A 19,678-nucleotide genomic window follows, 5' to 3' on the forward strand; every position below is an offset into this window, starting at 1 on the left:
ATCAAATTATTGGCTTAGGAATGTGACAAAAACAAAAAAATATCTATGAATTCAAGGCTCCAGGTGGTGAGGAATACATAGAAAAAAACTTATTTTGGGGGTGAACTACCCCTTTAAGGTGCTAGAAAACACAACAAAAAGAGACAAAAGTCAGTGCGTTGTATTGTACATGGGATTAAGGTGCAAAATGTCAGCGCATGTTGACCGCATAATCCACATAATTATGGCAGATCTTAAGATATTAAGTTCAGGTTTGGCAGCATGTTTGTGCTAGATGGGTGGGTACTTATAGTGCAACGTCCCTGAGAAACTCTACTCACTTCATTTTCTCCCTTCTGCTGGATGGTATTGTAATCTGCTGCTGCAAGGTAATCAACATCTTTGGTTTTACAAATGTCCAGTGATGGAAAACGTACTACATTTCTTTACTTAAGTAACAGTATCAATACGGCAATGTAGAAATACTCAATAGCAGATCTACAAGCTCACAATGCGTTGCATCGCGACGCATTGTGAGCTTGTAGATCGCCTATTTTCAAATGGCCGAAATACATATAGGGGTTGAAGTGGTTTATGGTTGTTTTGTAATAATAATCAAAATCTACAAAGTAACTAGTAACTAAAGTTTACAACAATTTGTAGTGGAGTAAAAGTATAATATTTGCCTCTGAGATGTAGTAGAGTAGAAGTAAAAGTACTGAAAACAGGAAATATTCCAGTAAAATAGAAAAATTGTAGTAATTAACGTTTGCACTGCAAATAAGACCTAACCAAATTAATTGAAGCCTGTCTAGCTTGCTGCTTAGCAGAAATGGAAATTAAAAAAAACGTGTTGTGTAAATATATGCATAGAAAACGACAAACATATGATGGCTTACTGGGCAGAACGTTTGTGAGTTACTGATTATGTAGCATTTGAAGATTGTTGAAACTGACTTGAGTTGAGACACTTTACTGTGTTTTATTGCTGTATTCTATGTTTTGTATTTGCAGGTTGACTGTTTGCCATGGAAGCCAGAGAAACGGACTGGACTGCTGGGCTCTTGGGCTGCTGTTCTGACTGCAATTCTTGTCAGTATCAATATCAGAACTTCATATGTATTATTAGCAGTAATTATAGTATGTTTAATATATTCTGGGGACATTCTTCTGAAACAGACAATTCGTTGTTGCATTGAATGGAATTTTGAATTGGATTTGGATTAAAGCTGCAATCCATAACTTCTACAGGATTCAAACTCGGGTCTCCTGCATGAGAGAACACTTTTTACTGCAAAGCCAAGAGGCTTTTTTCCTTATAGGGCATAGCAGTGGTGGCCATGTTGTGGTGCCACAGATCGAAATCCCATTCATGTTTCCCATAGAGATATCCGGAAATATTTATATTCATTATTTTAAGGCTCCTGGTGAATCATGACCATTTGATTCTGTGAAAGCTGCAAAATAAAGGGTATTTATTAAATATGATATAATTACATATTCAAATTTTTGACACAGAATCAAATGTTTTATGGTCATGATTCACCAGGAGCCTGGATGGCTTGGTTCCAGGCTTCAAATAATTAGGAGTAAAAGTACAGTATTTTCCTTAGAGGTGTTATGGAGTAGAATACAAATTATTGAAAATTGGAAGTACTCCAGTAAATTAAAAATACCTCAAAATAGTACTTAAGTACAGTACTTGAGTAAATGTACTTAGTTACTTTCCACCGCACTGCTAGTTATATTGCATTAACATACCCTACCATACAGATTGATTAAAATAACTTTGAATATTCATTAAAATAAGTTTCAGATTGCAGCTTCAACAAGTTTATATTATATATACATTAAGAAATAGACCAATGTACAGTATCAGCATGTTTACTGAATGTGTAAAGAGATGTTTGTGTGTTTTTCAGGTTGTCTGGGATTATTTTGCTGTCCTTGCGCTGCCTGCAACACCTCGTCAGAATTGGGACATGCTAATTGTCTCCCCTTGTGTGACATGTGCACCCCGGGTGTGGTGGCAGCCTTGTTTGGGCTTCCTCTGTGTGTGGCTCCTGCTGCACTGTCGCTTCGGGTTGCCATACGACACAAATACAGAATCAAGGTCTGTTGGTGCACTATAATACATAATGTATGTAGTACAGTATGTATGCAGATATATATAAATGTATATAAACTGCCCACAAAAAGTTTGGAAACTTAACATTGATTATTTCTCCCCTTTAATAATACCAATTAGTTTTGTATTTTATATAATTTTTATCGTTTATTGGTCACCTTTACAACGAGGTACAGCTTGTAAGGATTTTGCAATCGTGGAATGAGCAACACAGCTAAACGTGTGGGTAGCGTCCCCCAATAAATGTGTCAAAATCCCCAAATATGCTTCTGTTGATAATCGCTCTTGTTTTGAGTGACCTGCCAGTCACTCTGGTGCCAGTCACAGGTGTGTGACTGGCACCTGAGCAACTTTGTTGAGCTTGTGTACGCTCCAAGCAGCAACACTGCTCCCCCCATGGAAAGGTGCCACGTTTGTCGTGCAAACATTGCAATAGGGCAAGTGGAAGCTGGTGTTCCGTTACGCGGAGTGGCAGCATTATTTGGTGTCAGCCCTATAGTACCATTTCCAAACATAGGAGTTCCGTGAGACTGGTGAAGTCAAAGGAAGACAACACCCCAAGAAGATGAGGTTCCTCACCCTTGCTTCACTGAGGAACCGTAGGCTTTCTTCCAGAGATTTACAGGCAAGATTTGTACAATGGTACTAAAGACAGATGTCAAAGTTGCAGGACTGATGCTCAGGCACACCTGTGACTGGCACACACCTGCCTGCAAATGGTACCAGGGCTGACACCAAATAATGCCTAATCTGCGTAACACCAGCTTCCACTTGCCCTATATTGCACAGGCCTTATCCTGACGGGACAAACGTGCAATCTTTCCATGGGGGCAGTGTTGCTGCTTGGAGCATACACAAACTCAACAGAGTTGCAAGACCCATGCTCAGGTGCCAGCTACACACCTGTGACTGGCACACACCTCTCAGCAGGTGTGTGCTGGCAGGTCGCTCAAAATGAGAGCGATTACCAACAGAAGCATATTGGGGGATTTTGGCTTTTTTTTTGGGGGGGGGGGGGGGTGTGTGCTACCCACACGTTTAGTTGTGTTGCTCATTCCACGATTGCACAATCCTTACAAGTTATACGTCGTTGTAAAGGTGGCGATGAAAAGGTTATAGAATAGTATACCAAATGGTATTATTGAAAGGGAGAAATAATCAACCGAACTATATATATATATATATATATATATATATATATATATATATATATATATATATATATATACTTGTCATACATTGAAATCTGAAATTAATTGATTTGTGAAAGCCTAATAGTTTAGCAACTCATAGTGTGTTTTATAGAGTGTAATTGATTCTATGTGGTTCCCACAGGGTACTCTCTGCAAAGACATCATGGCGTCCTGCTTTTGTGTGTGCTGCTCCTATTGTCAGATGGCCCATGAGGTCAAATACCGCAAGAACAACCCCAACGTCACCGTCATCAATGTGCAACAACCTACCTCAACCTCTTATGTCATGCATTAGGGAAATAGTACGCTGGTGGTAAACCTGTTAAGTGTTAACGGTTGCAGCACCAGGTCATGAGCATACTTTAGATCAAGGGTGGTTTTTCAGGCCAAGGACCCGCTAGCTGAGAGAGAGATGAAGCAGGGACCCCCCACTACACTGTATAACATTGTGTATTTCATAGATAGACTTGTTGGACAGCACTATCATCATTAAAATGTTGGATTCATGTTAATGTGTATTTTCAGACATTCAACCACTTAAAACCTATACTCTTAAGTAATCTTAACCTTTCACTCTGTACTTGGTCTGCTCTTTTTCCCCCTCTACACCGAACCTCTTTGCCAAAAATAGACGATCTACAAGCTCACAAGTGCGAGGCGTTGTGAGCTTGTAGATCGGCTATTTTTGGCTAAAGGTCTCCTCAGACTAGGGATGCTAGGGTTCAAGTGGTGAATGTAAAATAATATATACTATCACACAAAGATTTGGCGCCCCCCCTGAAGTAACTCCGAAGACACCCCTAGGGGGTCCCGGACCATTGAAATAACAATGGAATCTTACAGGTATAACCTAAAGTACCTGACTATATATAATATTACAACAAACAAGATTTGTTTTGAAGCATTGTGGTGGTGGTGTACGCACTTATGAGTATATAAATAAATACTGAACTATAATATTACAACGGCATGGTTGCTTTCTTTGTGGGTGGTGGTGAGGGGGCATGAACTTATAAATACATAAAACTGTGTTTTAGAAGAGTTGTTACTACTCTGAGCTGAGGTTCAGACTCTCGTTCTCACCAACACAGAGTGAATGACACGACACAAAAGGTATACGTATAAAAACATAGTTTACTTTGCGACACAAAGATATTATGTATAAAAATATAGTTTACTTTGCGACATAAAGATATATGTTTATTGTAGTGATCTGTTATGTTGCTTTGTGGAGTTTCAGTGTTAAAGTGAGTGAGTTCACCCATATATTCCCCTCTTTAAGCTGCAGCAAGAGTGGAGCACAGGCCAGTTGGGTCTTAGGTACACAACAAACAGGGGATGTTATTGATGTTGTATGTCATTGACGTCCTCCCACCCTTCCCACCATCTATTTGAACTCCTGCCATCTGAGGTTCAAGAGCTTAGGGGGAAGCACCAGCAGGACCAGACACTTTCTTCCCCCAAACCATCAGAACCCTGAATGCTCGCCATATACTGCCCCCAAAACCAACATCTTGAGTAATGAATAGCACTTTTGAATAGTACTGTATCTCAGTATCTATATTGCACTTTGAATGCATCAGCACTTTTTTTTTTTTACCAATGTTGTCTGCTCTCTCTACTTTTTGATGTTTTCAAATGGCTTTGCCTCTTTTTTAATTTGTCTATTGTTTTTAAATGTGAAATGAGTTTATCTACTTCATTCCCTCCAGTTTTCCCAGTTGCAGTGATGCCACGTTTCAAGTCTCTTTGAAGTCTACTTGTATAACACTAGAGGTCCGGGCGCCCTGTGGGCGCCCTGTCCCCTAGCCGCGCACAGGGCTCTAGTGAGGGCGCGCTTATTTTGGGGTTACAAAATCGTGGGATAAAAAAACAACAAAAAAAACAACATTGCGGACCCCATGGGGGTCCGCGGACCCCCTTGGAGTGTTGGGACCCCGTGAAACATCGCGGACCCCTTGGGGTTCCCTAGAGACCCTTGGGGGTCCCTGGAGGTCTAGCTCTGAGATTAATGAGAGTACAAAGGGAGAAACAAAGGGAGAAAAAAAGGGAAAGATGCAAACGAATTGTGTGTGTGCATTGCTTGTTGGTCGAGCAACCTGGCAACCCTGGGTTGAGGCAGACAACACATGGCGAACGGCGAACATGTTGCTCGCGCACCCAGGCAGACACAGACACGCAAAGGAAAACAGAAAACTGTAAAGCCACAGCCACGCAAGAGGCTGTGGCATGTGCAAGAGGTTGATGCTGTGATGCTGTGAAAACCAGTAAACATATGGGAATATGAATGTGAATACATATGTGTATTGTGATTTTGATGAATTATGTGTAAGAAAGAACATGTGAGAATATTGATGCAGTAGATGAAACTATAACACAAAGAAAGAAAAGTAAATAACTCAGATGAACAAGGAAGAGAGATCGAACAACACCGAAACTGACTCTGTCTCCCGTTTTTCCTGTTTATTCAGGTGAACCTGCAGATCAGTTTAAAAAATATAATCTGTTTACTAAGCCACACGGCTGTGGGCGTGTAACACATACAACATAGCTGGTCTCACCACTGTCTTGTACACCTTTCCTTAGGGGTTTGCAACCAATTGTGAAGTAAGGGACCACCACCCTGGCTAAGAATCAACCAGGGGACCACTGTTGTATTGGGTGGGGATATGGGCTATACGATTAGTGTTTTGGTAACACTTGCTATGCATTATAATCAGCTTATAACTCTGTATGAATGCCAGGGCGGCAGTGGCTCAGGGGTAAAATAAAAATAAATAAATGATGAAAATTTAAAGGAAAAATCTTCACTTTCCTACAATACTGAATGCATGATCAGGGACCACATGCATTACCTCCACGGACCACCAGTTGAGAACCCCTGTTCTAGCTGACACTTTTCTCCACCGGTTCATTACATTACATTACATTACATTACAGTCATTTAGCAGACGCTTTTATCCAAAGCGACTTACAATAAGTGTATTCAACATAGGTAGGGAACGAAAACTACTAATCACCAGAAGTCTTTAGTGCATTTTCTGCAAAAACAAGCAACCAAGAGTATACCTAGCGCTAAGGTAAAAGTGCAATATATCAGCTACCTATTTCCTTAAACAGATGAGACAAAATAGCTAAATCAAATGAGCATGAGCTAAAACAAATAAGTATCGACTAAACAAGATCCAATAAACAATACAACAATAGAAAACAAGCGTTCGTACAACTAGTTAACAACAAGTAGGTCAGGCAGAGAGGAAGGGTAGTGTTTCCTGAAGAGGTGGGTTTTCAGCCTGCGGCGAAATATGGGCACACACACACACCAACCCGATCTCCAGAGATTACCGTAACATTGCACGGAACGAGTGCACTTCATTCCGTGGATAGCCGCCTCGAAACCCCCAAATTGCGTGCATATGTACCTCCCTTTGTGACAAAACCATTTCGGAGGCGCGCAGTCACAGGCGAACTGTCACCCCGTGAAGGACCACCGAGGGAGCTAAGGCGACCGAGTTGCCGTCCTGAACGGTGTGACGTTCGCCTGTGCCTACTCAGCGCCGTTTGAGTTATGTACCGATAGGCACAGAATCGTAAATTTTGTTGTGGGGACTGCTCTGCTTCCGGGTTTTTCCGGGTTGCGACTGGTTACACCCACCGTGGGACTCGCCGTACATATGCACGCAATTTCGGGGTTTCTAGGCGACTATCCACGGAATGAAGTGCACTCGTTCCGTGCAATGTTACGGTAATCTCTGGAGATCAGGCTGCACACACACACACACACGGAGATCTCTGGAGATCAGGCTGCACACACACACACTGAGAGAGAGACACAGATGGACATACAGAAACACCCACACACACACCCAGCAAAATGAGGAGCACTTTAACCACTTAATCACTATTGCAAAAATTGCTTTTTCTTTCTTCTTTCAGTCTAATCACTCTTAATGCATGAAAGGTTCATTATCATTGTATGCCGGAAACATTTGTAAATTGTGGGAGGCAACAGTCTGGTAACGCGAGACTAGCCTAAGTCAGGTTTAATCCTATTTAAACCTATTTAAATATCTTATGTTACATAACTGACAGTGTCATTTTTATGTTAATAGTCATGATTTGTTATTAACGTTTTGGGTAAAATGATTAAGAAATATCATATAGTTTTGTTTTGGATCAGTTTTATTTTATTTTACATAGGCCATTTATAGTTTAGCAAGGTGACAATGTGCTTTTTCTCTGCAACCTTCTAAATAAAGTTTTCAATAAATCAAGTGAATCTATCAGTGGGGTAAATAAAATACCAAGTTCAGTTCAGTCCAGTCCAGTCCTATGGCAATCTGGGAACCCAAAGCCAAATGAGAATGAAAAACAGCGCCCTCTGCTGTTTGTGCTATCTCAGTGCAGAATCTGTTCTTGAGAGATTAGTCCTATGGTGGATCCGATCCGGGTTTTCACTTTTTGAGATCCGGTCCGGGCTTTCCGCGTCGCAAACTGGCACTTTCAAATGTCAACAACACACGCATGCTGCCGGTGGCTTGACATTTTCCAGAGTGTTGACACCTTTATTTTTACAGTCTATGGTTGACACAGACAACTAACAGAGACCAAATCCTCAGTGACGAGGAGGGAGGAGGCGATCATCTAGCCCACGACGATGAGGAGATCATCGGACCCACGGTGTGGTGAGGAGAAGAGGTCTGGTCTGGTGGTGGTCCACGGACACAGCGTGTGGAGAGAAGAGGAGGTCTTGCCTACAGCATTGCAGGGAGAAGAGTAGCCCTAGAATGTCTGTGATCTTACATACATTTCAAGTATTCCAAATACACAGTCATAGATCTCTCTCGGTCCCCCACTGTGTAGTGCCCATCTGCGCGGCCATAAAAGTGCTCTAAACTCCGTCTGTACTCACCCAATAATTAATTCCTAAGACGTGTAGTCATATTTTGTCCTCTAGTTTCATATCCATGTGAAAGTTCTGCCAGAAAACGTGTGTTTAGTCAAATATCTCCACTTTTTCACGAGCTGCACACGGACGTATTTCTGTACGACGCGAGGGGCCAGGAATGATTGCAGCGCTGAATATACGTAACTTCCTTTAGGACGCACAAATGTTTGGGACACACAATTGGCAGGTGATGATTCATTACCGCAGCAATCACAAGCACCTGTCAATTGTGTGTCCCAAACATTTGTGCGTCCTAAAGGAAGTTACGTATATTCAGTGCTGCAATCATTCCTGGCCCCTCGCGTCGTACAGAAATACGTCCGTGTGCAGCTCGTGAAAAAGTGGAGATATTTGACTATTAACACACGTTTTCTGGCAGAACTTTCACATGGATATGAAACTAGAGGACAAAATATGACTACACGTCTTAGGAATTAATTATTGGGTGAGTACAGACGGAGTTTAGAGCACTTTTATGGCCGCGCAGATGGGCACTACACAGTGGGGGACCGAGAGAGATCTATGACTGTGTATTTGGAATACTTGAAATGTATGTAAGATCACAGACATTCTAGGGCTAGGAGAAGAGGAGGATGTCTGGTCGTCTGGGAAACTGTCTGAGCAGGTGGAGAGAGCCAGAGGTAGGAACCATTTTGAGAGAAAAATATAAACAAGCAGGTCTCTGAAAACAAGCCCAAAAGAAGCGACTGGGTCCATTATGACTGTCTGCCAGGCCAGTGGTGTAATGTCCATCTAGCCATGGTTCACATAGCCTGAGGCTACGAGCTCAATCCATGGTCTTGAAGGGCGGACCCAAACACAGCCGCCTGGATTTGTGCGTGGCTTCCTATTGCTTCACCAATCTATGTCCCCGCCTCCCCTCCCCTCCCCCCCTCGGCCTGTGCACGGAGCACGCTGACGTCACCAAATTTAGAGCGACGCCCCTCTGCACTCTGATTGGTTAGGAGATAACAAGGTCCAAGACCATCGTTCTTGCATCGCTCCCCCAGGCTTTTTTTCTTTTGTAAAAAAAAAAAAAGCCTGGGTTTCCGAGGCTATGGTTCACATGACGTTCGTCTTTCACAAGCGTCATGGCGCTACTTGTTCCTGGTTTTTGAAATGTCTACATTTACAACCTGTACATCTACATTAACGTTAACATTTCAAATATAAAGTGCTTACCTCATGGACATGGATGTAACAAGTTAAAACGCCCGGATCTAAGTATCTGTATCTTCTGTATTGTTCAATAAAAAGCGTTTTAATCCGATTGGTGGCCATTTTCTCAGAATTTTCTCCATTATGCTTTCAACTACATGACCCTATCGGTTGGGAGGTGTACTGCACTCTGATACAGTATAACTCTATGAAAAAATGGCCGTCGATCGGATTAAAATGCTTTTTATTGAACAATACGGAAGATACGGGTACTTAGACCCTGGCGTTTTAACTTGTTACATCCATGGCCATGGGGTAAGCACTTTATATTTGAAATCTTAACGTTTATGTAGATGTACGGGTTGTAAATGTAGAAATGTCAAAAAACTGGAAAAAGTAGCGCTGATATGTCACAGTCATGTTTCAGGGCCCAATTCCAATGTCCGCCCTAAACCCGATTTAACACTGGATGCTTGTTTCTTTCCAGAACCTGGCAACTCGTGTTGCCAGGTTCTGGAAACAAGCAACCAGTGTTAACTCGTTCGCCATTAACGGTGGCCTTGCAGGAAATTTCAACGCATGTTTGACTATCATGAGACTCCACAATGACTAGCAGTAGAGAGAAAAACAACTTTGCCTCGGTTATAATAGACGAATCTCCCTAACCCACGCGCTCCCATTCTGACAACGGAGGGGGTTTAAAAAATGACGACAGGGGAATCATTGGAAAAAAAGAACGCCACTTTTCACGTCGGTCGGTGAGTAACGAGACATCAAAGACAACACTTAATTTGTCCGGTATTCTCCTTTAAGTCAAGCTGTGGGTCCCCGCATGATTTTTCGGGGGTCCCCAGGTGACAGTGAAGTGACAATTTAAGGACTTTTAATACCTAAAAAAAAAAGGCCATTACTACTGGATCAAATGTAATCAACAAACTATACTATAAAAACTGGTCAAACATTGGCCAAATTGTCACATAATATAAGAAATAGGCAAAACTATTATTACAAAACATACACAAACCACTTCAGCCCTATATACTTTGGTTATTTGAAAATAGCCGATTTTAAGCTCACAACGCCTCGCAAAGCAGCCTGTGCTGCAAGGGCTCCAAATGGTATAAAAGGAATGGGACAGCACTTTAGATGAGTCCTTCATTCATGACACCTTACATAACTTTTAAAACTCTTACTGTCCTTATTTACTGTCATTGCTTTAAAGGCTGTGATTGTCGATTATTATTATTATTACATTGACGTTATTCTGTTTGTTTTAATTTTAATTTGTGTTATTCATTTGAAATTGTATTTCAATATTCTGTATTTACTTTGCTAATTTCTTCTTGTGGTCCTTATTTTTTTTCTATTAATAGGCCTATATATCTTCCATTCCGTCTCCCTTTGAGAACGGTGAGAAAGCACTATACTGATATTCTAACCGTGATGCATGACATATTTGCATACTTAAATGATTGACGTTTGGAGGATTTCCCTCATTGCCCTGGTAACGCTAAGAACTGTGGGTAATTCCCTTAGCAAAAGTCTGCATCGATGTAGCCCTGAAACATGACTGTCATACCATGACAGTCATGGAACCGATTGTTCCTGGTTTTCGATTTTTTTTGACATTTACAACTTACAACAATGTACATAAACGTTCAGATTTCAAATATAAAGTGCTTACCCCCGAGCCACGGATGTTACAAGTTGAGCCGGCCCGCGATAAGTACCCGTATCTCCCGTATTGTTCAATAAAAAGCATTTTAATCGGCGGCTATTTTCTATTATTTTTTATATTTTTTTGTAATGTATCAGAGTGCAATACACCTCCCAACCAGTAATGTCGCATAGTTGAAAGCATCAGAGAAAATTCGGAGAAAATGGCCGGCGATCGGATTAAAAAGCTTTTTATTGAACGATAAGGAAGATACAGGTACTTAGACCTTTGCCGGCTCAACTTGTTACATCCGTGGCATGGGGGTCAGCACTTTATATTTGAAATCTGAATGATTATGTACATGTGAGAGTTGTAAATGTAAAAAAATTGAAAACCAGGAACAAACGGTTCCTTGACGCTTGTGACAGACGAGCGTCATGTGAACCATAGCCTCGGAAACCCATGCCTTTTTTTTGTTACAAAAGAACAAAGTCTAGGGGAACCATGCAGGAACGGTAGTTTCTAAACCTTGTTATCGCCTAACCAATCAGAGTGCAGAGGGGCGTCGCTCTAAACTTGGTGACGTCAGCGTGTTCCGTGCCGGGGGGGGGGAGGCGGGGACATAGATTGGTGAAGCAATAGGAAGCGGCGCTGGAATCCAACCGCCTGGGTTTGGATCCGCCCTTCAAGACCATCGATAGGGCTCGCTCTCAAGCCCTCGCAGACTTCACGTCAGTGTTGATTTTGACAGCAAATATTTATTTAGTTTTAGTCAATATTATTTTGAATAAAATTCCATTTAGTTTGTCATATTTTAATCATCTGAAATGTTTTAGTTTTTGTCTAGTTTTAGTCGACTAAATATCACCGCCGAAATACATTTTAGCCGACTAAATCAACTGATTTAGTCGGCTAAAATGTATTTTGGCGGTGCCTTGATGGCATCGTAATTGCTGATATTACACTTGGTTGCATGCTGCAACGCGTTGTGAGCTTGTACATCTGCTATTTTCAGAGCGCAACCAAACATAAAATGACTTGTCTTTTAGTTCTACTGGATCTCTTCTCCACTATAGTCCCTCACTAACATTTTAGTGTAGTTTTTATTTGTTGACAAAATTGTCAATATATTTAGTCTTAGTTTTTAGTCATCATAGCTTAGTTTTTATTTAAATTTTATTTCGTTTTTGTCTGTGAAAAAAGGTAGTCGACTAACATTTTTCGTCATGGGAATGAGGCAAAAGGGTATTTGTGCAGAGGTGCAGCATGTGCCAGTGCAGTGAAAGTGGACAAAATGTGTTGATACTTCTTCACTCCCATGGCTCTGGTTATAAGACTAGCACACCCATTATTAATTTGATTAGCTGCAGCTGTGTGCTTATACTGTAGCCTGCCAGGTTTAAACTACACAATCTACAAACATTGAATGCATGACAAAAGTAAGACTTCATCCATAAAGTATTCACTTTTCTACATTTAGCCAACCCTAGCTTACTTGTAACCATTGGTTTCCACCTAACCAGTTCATTTACAAACATTTATCTTAGGAGATTGACCGGTAACTTAAGTAATGGCCTCTGGCATTTTGTGGCTTTTTGCAGTTTTACAAATAAAGACTGTCTACACCTTAGTGTTTTCACTGAAAAACAAGTGTTTAACTCACTCTACCTACCTACACATAGCTAAGGGCAGGAGAGGCACGGCCACAGCTGTTCAAGAGGCCTCCTGTTATTACATGGAGTGTCACATGGATATTAAAGAACTGTAGAGAGAGGTTTTGCTGACTCGTGTAAAACATTGGAGAAACAGCATGGATTACATCCTGGAACGCTTCAGTGTCTTCCACGAACAGGTCAGAGATTAAGGGATCATACAAACATTTCCCTATAGTTGTTTGTCTGTTGTTGGCTGATCTCCTATCAGTCGCCTATTATTTGTTACTCCTATAGCTGCATCAATCTCCTTTCTGTGTCTGCCCTGTGTTCATAACTGCTGTACTGCCTTGAACGAATTTCGCCCGATACATTTTAAGGACTTAACTCTGTTCAGAATGTGCGCACATGATGCAGTGTAGACTATTTTGTAACATCGTTACCTAATAGTAACCAGTGGTGGAAAAAGTACTCAAATTTTTTACAGAAATGCTCTGTTACAAAATGTTACTTGAGTAAAAGTACAAAAGCTTTGGCATCAAAATATACTTAAAGTACCAAAAGTAAAAGTACTAAAATGTTTGAAAATAGCAGAGCTTGTAGATCGGCTATTTTCAAATAGTATGTATAAAATAGGGCTAAAGTGGCTAATGTGTGTTTTATAAATTATAATAATTTATATCTCCAAAGTAACTAAAGTTTTCATATACTTGAAGTGGAGTAAAAGTAAAATATTTTCCTCAGAGATCTAGTGGAGTAGAAGTAAAAGTATTGAAAATTGGCAATATACTCCACTAAAGTAAAATACCTCAACATTTTACTTAAGTACAGTACTTGAATAAATGTACTTAGTTACTTTACACCACTGATAATATCATTGTTGATGCTGTATCAACTAGCCTCTAGCTTGGACATACATTAGCATACTAGTTTATCTGCCCCTCACAGAACAGTCTTGCATGTGTCAATAATTGCTATATACTTCATTGGGATGCATGTGTTTCTGGTCGTAAATTCTGGTTGGAGTAGTTGTAGCTTGTAATTTTATGGTGTGGGGGGGCCCCACCAATGACATAAGCACAGGGGCAACTGAATTTCCCCTATAAAGGCCTGTCTGTCTGTCCGTCCATCTGTCATACCAGGCAGTGCTTCAGCAAGTCAGTGATGTTTATGATGATGTTTATTCTTGCACCCACCACCACACTAGTAGTGAGAATGCAGGCCTCAAAGGATGGCACAGCGTAGGTTGACCTCTAGGGGCCCCATAGTGAGGCTTTTAGACTAGTCTTGTTATCCTGCTGTCTTCTCATGTCTGCAACAAGGTGATAGGTATTCTCATCATATAATCTCCTCTCCTTAAACTTCTCTCTTCCCACTTTTTATCACCACACCTCTTTTTATGACATGTTAAATCCTTGAATCCAAATTCAAAAGTGACAAAAGAAAAGCAAACTCTGCTAAACAACATACAGAACCAAGAGGCAATTTATTTGATTGTCTGGTGCATTATCAAGAAAACTCAGATTCCGTTTTGAAGGGATAAGACGACAAGACAGGGTGAAGGAACACAGAGAGAGAGACAGGTAAGAACAAATTAAAGTCAATGAGAAGGGGAACGTATACAACAAGGGATGAAAAACTGCTTGAAAGAAATAATGAAAATTAAAAGAAAAAAAAATCTTCACTTTCCTACAATACTGAATGCATGATCAGGGACTACATGCAACACAGGCAAGAGAGGCAAGAGACTGTACCTCCACGGACCACCAGTGGTCCACGGACCATCAGTTGAAAACCCCTGTTCTAGCTGACTTGTTCTAGCTCTCTACCCGTTCCAACCTTCTTGTACTTGTTTCTTGACCTCTTGTCCTAAATCTCCATTGAACACACACACACACACACACACACACACACACACACACACACACACACACACACACACACACACACACACACACACACACACACACACACACACACACACACACACACACACACACACACACACAGACGGACGGACGGACATACAGAAACACCCACACACACCGAGCAAAATGAGGAACACTTTAACCACTTAATCACTATTGCAAAAATAGCTTTTTCTTTACTGTACTTTGAGCTGCAGTCTAATCATTCCTAATCTTAATGCATGAAAAGTTCACTATCATTATCTTAATCTTATCTTATCTTAAAAAGATGAAAAACAGAGCATCAAGGGCTAAAATCACATCAAATAGCATCAGGTATTAAAATCACATAATTGCAGATAAGCTCATTTAAGATTGTTTGCTGTAAGTTAGTCTGTGCAGCTGCATCCATGCTCCATCATCTCAATACTTTTGTCTTCAGCATCCCTATTCTTGCTAGGGCCTTGTCCACACTGGGGATCAGCTTTTCATGAAAATCCCACAGCCTGGTGTCAACGTGCAGCTGCTCTTTGTTTTTTTGGCCGGTATGTGTTTGATTGCGGACGTGAATGACCCGACTCACATCTGGAGGGACCAAGAATGTTTCCCCGAAGTTCTTGAGCATTCCGTGCACTGATGTCTGCTCCACCATCCTTGGCTGAACTATCATCTTGTAGCGGTGGAGGTCATAACTTACTGGATCTTCACGATAGATGTGCTCCAGAATATTTGTCCCTGGCACCCCTTCCCACTGGGGCAGGTGGAACTTTCCACTGGGCTCAAAGTGGAAACTTGGATATAAATGAGTCTGAAAAAGGAACACCCCTGCCTTTGGTTCCTGCAGTTGGAGCTGGACCATCAGGGCCGTTAGGCTGTTTTGCTGGTACGGTACTATAATCTCATCTATGTCATGCAACAAGACATAGCGAGAGCGGTCCATGTATCTGTATATGCAGTCATTGAGTGTGGTCAGCTGGCCAAAGTAATGTAGATCCCCTCCACCCACTTTATACTGCCATCCCTGCCGCGATGGTTTGAGATGCTTTTCTATAGGCCAGGGAACCATCTCTACCAAACCCTCCTGGCTGTAACTGTGTAGCAAGCGGTCGAGATCTGGACCACAGCTTGTGTTGTAGATCACCACCCTGCCCACGCCGAGCAGCCTGTACATATCTATTGCCTGTGTGTATTGAAGCACATTGTTGTAGCCTCCATGCAGGGTGGAGATGCAGACTGTGAAGTTAAACTGGGGCTTTATATCCTCTGTCCCGCTGCTCTCTTGGTTACCTATAATCAGAATCAGCTTCATTGTCACATCACAGGGTTACAGAAGTAAATACATTTCTTTGTTATTTCTAGTGTCTGACCGATATGGCCTTTTTTGGTCACATTGGATCATATCGTATCGGTGACATTTCTCCCCGATATGAAAAAGAGCTGCACCGATCAATTGGCCGCCGATCAAAATAGCAGGTTTTATATCAAATCTGCCGCATCGGTGACCGGCCCGGTCACTGTCCTGAATTCCGATTTTATGTCGGTCAAATTGATACTGCATGGGCACTGCGCAGCAACAGCATGATGGTCAAGTCGTGCGAGTAGACTCAGTAAACATTAGCAAGTAGCCTATAGTGACAGCCTACAGATGGTGCTGATTACCTTTTGAAATACAAGGATACATATATCGAATATATATATTATGGAATATAATATATTCCATATCGGTGACTGCGCGCAGTTATAGCCTAGTTAATGTCGGTCCATCAATCACAGATAATTTAAAGGCAGTAACAGTGCGTCACCAGGCCTCTCAGACAGTCCATGCAGTTGAAGTTACTTTTACTTTCAGTGACAGACAACAGCATTGCAAACGCTGTTGCAGGCTACAGAAAAAAACAGCCTATAAACATCCCTTTTATTGTAGCCAGTAATAACCGTTCCAGACCACGACTGGAGCGGCGTTCAATACAGATAGGAGGTCCCCGGGCTCAGGGACCTTTTAAACAAGCCACACACAGAAGCGTAAAAACTGTATTTTTACTTGTGACGACGGAAGAACAACCTGTTCTCCGCCATGGTGATTTCAGAGCAAATTCGACTGTGTTAGCAGGCCCGTGGCCTTCAGGGAATTTGCGGCTAATTTTATTTTCTGGTCACCATCTGTAAGCCCGTTAATAACTTAATCCCCTACCATAATATCCAGTCCCCGACTTAAGACAAACTATGGATCTGAGGATATCACAGTTATAAGAAAGGCAGGAGGCAGAGGGGCCCCCTAAACTTACTGGCCCGCTTCAACAGAAATATCAACTTGACCTTCACTCAGTCAAGAGATTCCACTGAAACAACCTATCTTACTCCTCTGACAAGAGAAATGCACTGAAGCTCATATGTTATACAAACCCACTACGTCCCCATGCCTACCACCCAGAGAATTATAGTTACTCTTAAGTCTAGTCACATAAGGATAATGAGCCAACACATGCAAACCATATCACTCTTTACGCCACCATGCCAACCCACAGCACATCATCATAGCACACTGTCATTGCAAAACAACTCAATGCTCACAATTCATTGCATACCAAACATTGCACTCCAAAAACATTCCTCAATACATTACTCCGCACTAACCTCACTCCGTCAAATGGAAGAAGCTTGCGACACACATTTTGTTTCACAGCGTACTTGCATCTGAGACTCCGGGCGCAGAATCGATGACAGACGGAGTTTCATTTTTTCAAGCTACTAGGCAGGTGATTGGATGATCCCGCCCCTAGCAGCCGCTGATTGGTTCGTATGCGCAGCGGTTCGGGCAGCTTTACTCTGTGAGCAATCCCAGACCCTCCTTCCTGAAACCAAATGCAATGCAATGCATGAGATTTCCGGAGGGAGGGGGTGTTTACCAGGCTAACTCCGCACAGCATTGCATCAAACGTTGGCATCAAACTTTGCATCAGTTACAAATCTCTACCTATGGGGTGTGAATTGAATGTGTATGTATGTTGCCGTAGTGTGGAATTCTCATACTCACCGAGGGCGTGATGGTGTCCTTCAAAAGAAACCCCTAGTCTATTTATCTTTATAACACTAAAGGTCCTTACACACCGGGACGAATTCTTCATGCGAATAAATACGTTTTAAAAAGAAAACCTTATAAAGTCAATGCAAGCGTCCACATCAGTTTCGCAAAGCGAAAAAGCGTCTTTTAATTATTCGGAACGAGTCAGAATTTTGCATATATTCGCATATTCGCCGGTGTGTAAGGACCTTTACTCTGAAAATTTGGCTTTTTGGAAGATTAAAACCTTCCCTTTATTTGCTCAGTTCATAGTGGGATTACAGATGTGTATTTAACAATACAAAATACAAATACAAAATACAAATAGAAATGAAATCTAGTAATGTTTCATGTCTGTCTGGTCCGATTACAAATGCCTTAATTTAGGCTTGTCCTAAAATCATTTAGAATTTAGATTAAAAAGAGGAGGTTCCATTTAGATCTCATTCAGCCTGAAATACAGGCTAGTCTAAATTTGGTAATTCCAAAAATGTCCTTAAAGTAGCACTAAATAGGTTTAGTCTAAAAATAGAGAAATTTACCCTTTTTGATTTGATTAATTGTTAAAAGTAATATTTTACCTTCCTAATTTAAGTATTTTTTTACCTTCTTAATTTAAGTAATTTTTTACCTTCCTCCATGTGGAGCCATGACTGCTTAACATCTGAGCAAGGTGCAAGAGAAGAAGCCCCACAAACCTAAGAGCCCAAGGGGCCCAAAGGGCCCCCAACAGCCGTCCGTATCCAAAACCTCCCAAGTCTCCCTCAGCCTCTGTCTCCCCAGCCTCTCCTGTGATGCTCTTGTGAGCGCCCCTTTATACGGTAGTACGGTCTAAAGTAAGCTCTCCAGACATCAGTGTGTGTATTTGTGTGCACATAGGTGTGCATGCCTATTCTTAGAAGTCAGACGCTATAGGTGATTCTCAGAAGTCAGTGTGTCTGTATGTGGGTGTATGTGTGACTTGTCCAACAGCTACCCACACACACACACAAAAAAAACGCTTACTTTGCACCTTGCACGACATTATCAGCATGGCCATATATGGGCATACTGAGGGGTTAAATGTCCCCCAAAATGTGTCTTATACCTGAGCATAATTCCGTAAATGCAATTATACTGCATATTATCAGCAATTATATATGATTAAATTAAATCATTAATAACATCAGAAAATCTAATGATTCACACTTGCAAGTGTGCATGTAACATTTGGTTAAAACTATCAAATCTTGGGTACTCTTTGACCTCACTGATCAGCCATAGATGCAGGCTGTATGTCACGTACGCAGTGAGTGCAGCTCACATACAGGAAATGCACATAAAGGAAATGCAGGCCTCTGCCTGCTGCAAGCCTTTGAGTGCACCTCAGCAGTCATTTCAACCAGTCAATATCATATTCTTTCTTTAGGCAAATCAAGATAACATAATTTAAAGCCTATATCCTAAAGTGAGCTGTTCAACATAAATTACGTTCTAATACATTTCCAGATGTTCAACACCAGTTCCAAAGAAAAATCCCCCCTGTCTTTCTTTGCATATGTTGCTGAAAAGACAGTACAACTTTGGCACGGGTGCGTGCGTGCGTGCGTGCGTGCGTGCGTGCGTGCGTGCGTGCGTGCGTGTGTGTGTGCGCGCGGCTGCACGCACTTCTCCCATATCAGACAGTATAGCTGCTCAACCTGTAGGGTTGCCTCTTGTTCCAAATAAATGACTTGGCGCCATCTGAAAAGTCCTGTTCTGTAAGCAGCTTCCAACAACAACTCAAAATCCATCCATCATCCATAAATCATGTGCCTACAGTCTTGTCATCTATCCAGCTGTAGCCTATTAAAGCTTGTTAAGACTCGTCCGAAAGTGTAACAAAGTCCACTGAGCAACAGAGAGTAGTGTAACGTTTTAAGTCCCAGAGGTTTAAAAGGAGCCAAAACAGTGACATAAGGTAATATTTTGCCTTTGATATCATTGAAAGGCAAGAGACTAGACTAGAGTGACATG

The 19,678-nt window shown here is 41.6% G+C and overlaps 3 protein-coding genes across 3 annotated transcripts in view; 2 read left to right on the forward strand and 1 right to left on the reverse strand.

Annotated features, from left to right (window-relative positions):
• The first annotated feature begins 304 nt into the window (after positions 1-304).
• Positions 305-4,259, forward strand: LOC308091942 (cornifelin-like). Its single transcript, XM_080437713.1, has 4 exons — positions 305-368; positions 994-1,071; positions 1,902-2,092; positions 3,443-4,259. Exons 2-4 carry the CDS (start codon positions 1,008-1,010, stop codon positions 3,593-3,595), a joined length of 408 nt encoding a protein of 135 aa, XP_080293839.1. The 5' UTR covers positions 305-368; positions 994-1,007; the 3' UTR covers positions 3,596-4,259.
• A 1,437-nt stretch (positions 4,260-5,696) lies between these two features.
• Positions 5,697-15,931, reverse strand: LOC308092363 (glycosyltransferase family 92 protein F13G3.3-like; the record flags this gene model as incomplete). The annotated part of the gene is made up of 3 exons (XM_080438214.1): positions 5,697-6,155; positions 14,470-14,540; positions 14,779-15,931. The coding sequence occupies one exon, from the start codon at positions 15,929-15,931 to the stop codon at positions 15,041-15,043; it is 891 nt and encodes a 296-aa protein (XP_080294340.1). The 3' UTR covers positions 5,697-6,155; positions 14,470-14,540; positions 14,779-15,040.
• Positions 8,038-19,678, forward strand: part of ano1b (anoctamin 1, calcium activated chloride channel b) — a gene marked incomplete at its 3' end in the record, with an annotated part of 124,489 nt that continues 112,848 nt past the window's right edge. Inside the window, exons 1-2 of the mRNA XM_080438215.1 lie at positions 8,038-8,068; positions 8,829-8,889. The remainder of the gene's footprint in view (positions 8,069-8,828; positions 8,890-19,678) is intronic.

This window comes from Gymnoscopelus braueri (genome assembly GCF_963280865.1).
Source record: "Gymnoscopelus braueri genome assembly, chromosome: 9".
NCBI classification, from domain to species: Eukaryota; Metazoa; Chordata; class Actinopteri; order Myctophiformes; family Myctophidae; genus Gymnoscopelus; species Gymnoscopelus braueri.

What these genes read in the sequence shown, in the direction of transcription:
- LOC308091942 (XM_080437713.1), top strand. Translation starts at nt 1,008, where the DNA reads ATGGAAGCCAGAGAAACGGACTGGACTGCTGGGCTCTTGGGCTGCTGT. An exon ending in CTGTTCTGACTGCAATTCTT is followed by an intron (nt 1,072 to 1,901) that starts GTCAGTATCAAT and finishes TGTGTTTTTCAG; the next exon opens with GTTGTCTGGGATTATTTTGC. An exon ending in GACACAAATACAGAATCAAG is followed by an intron (nt 2,093 to 3,442) that starts GTCTGTTGGTGC and finishes TGGTTCCCACAG; the next exon opens with GGTACTCTCTGCAAAGACAT.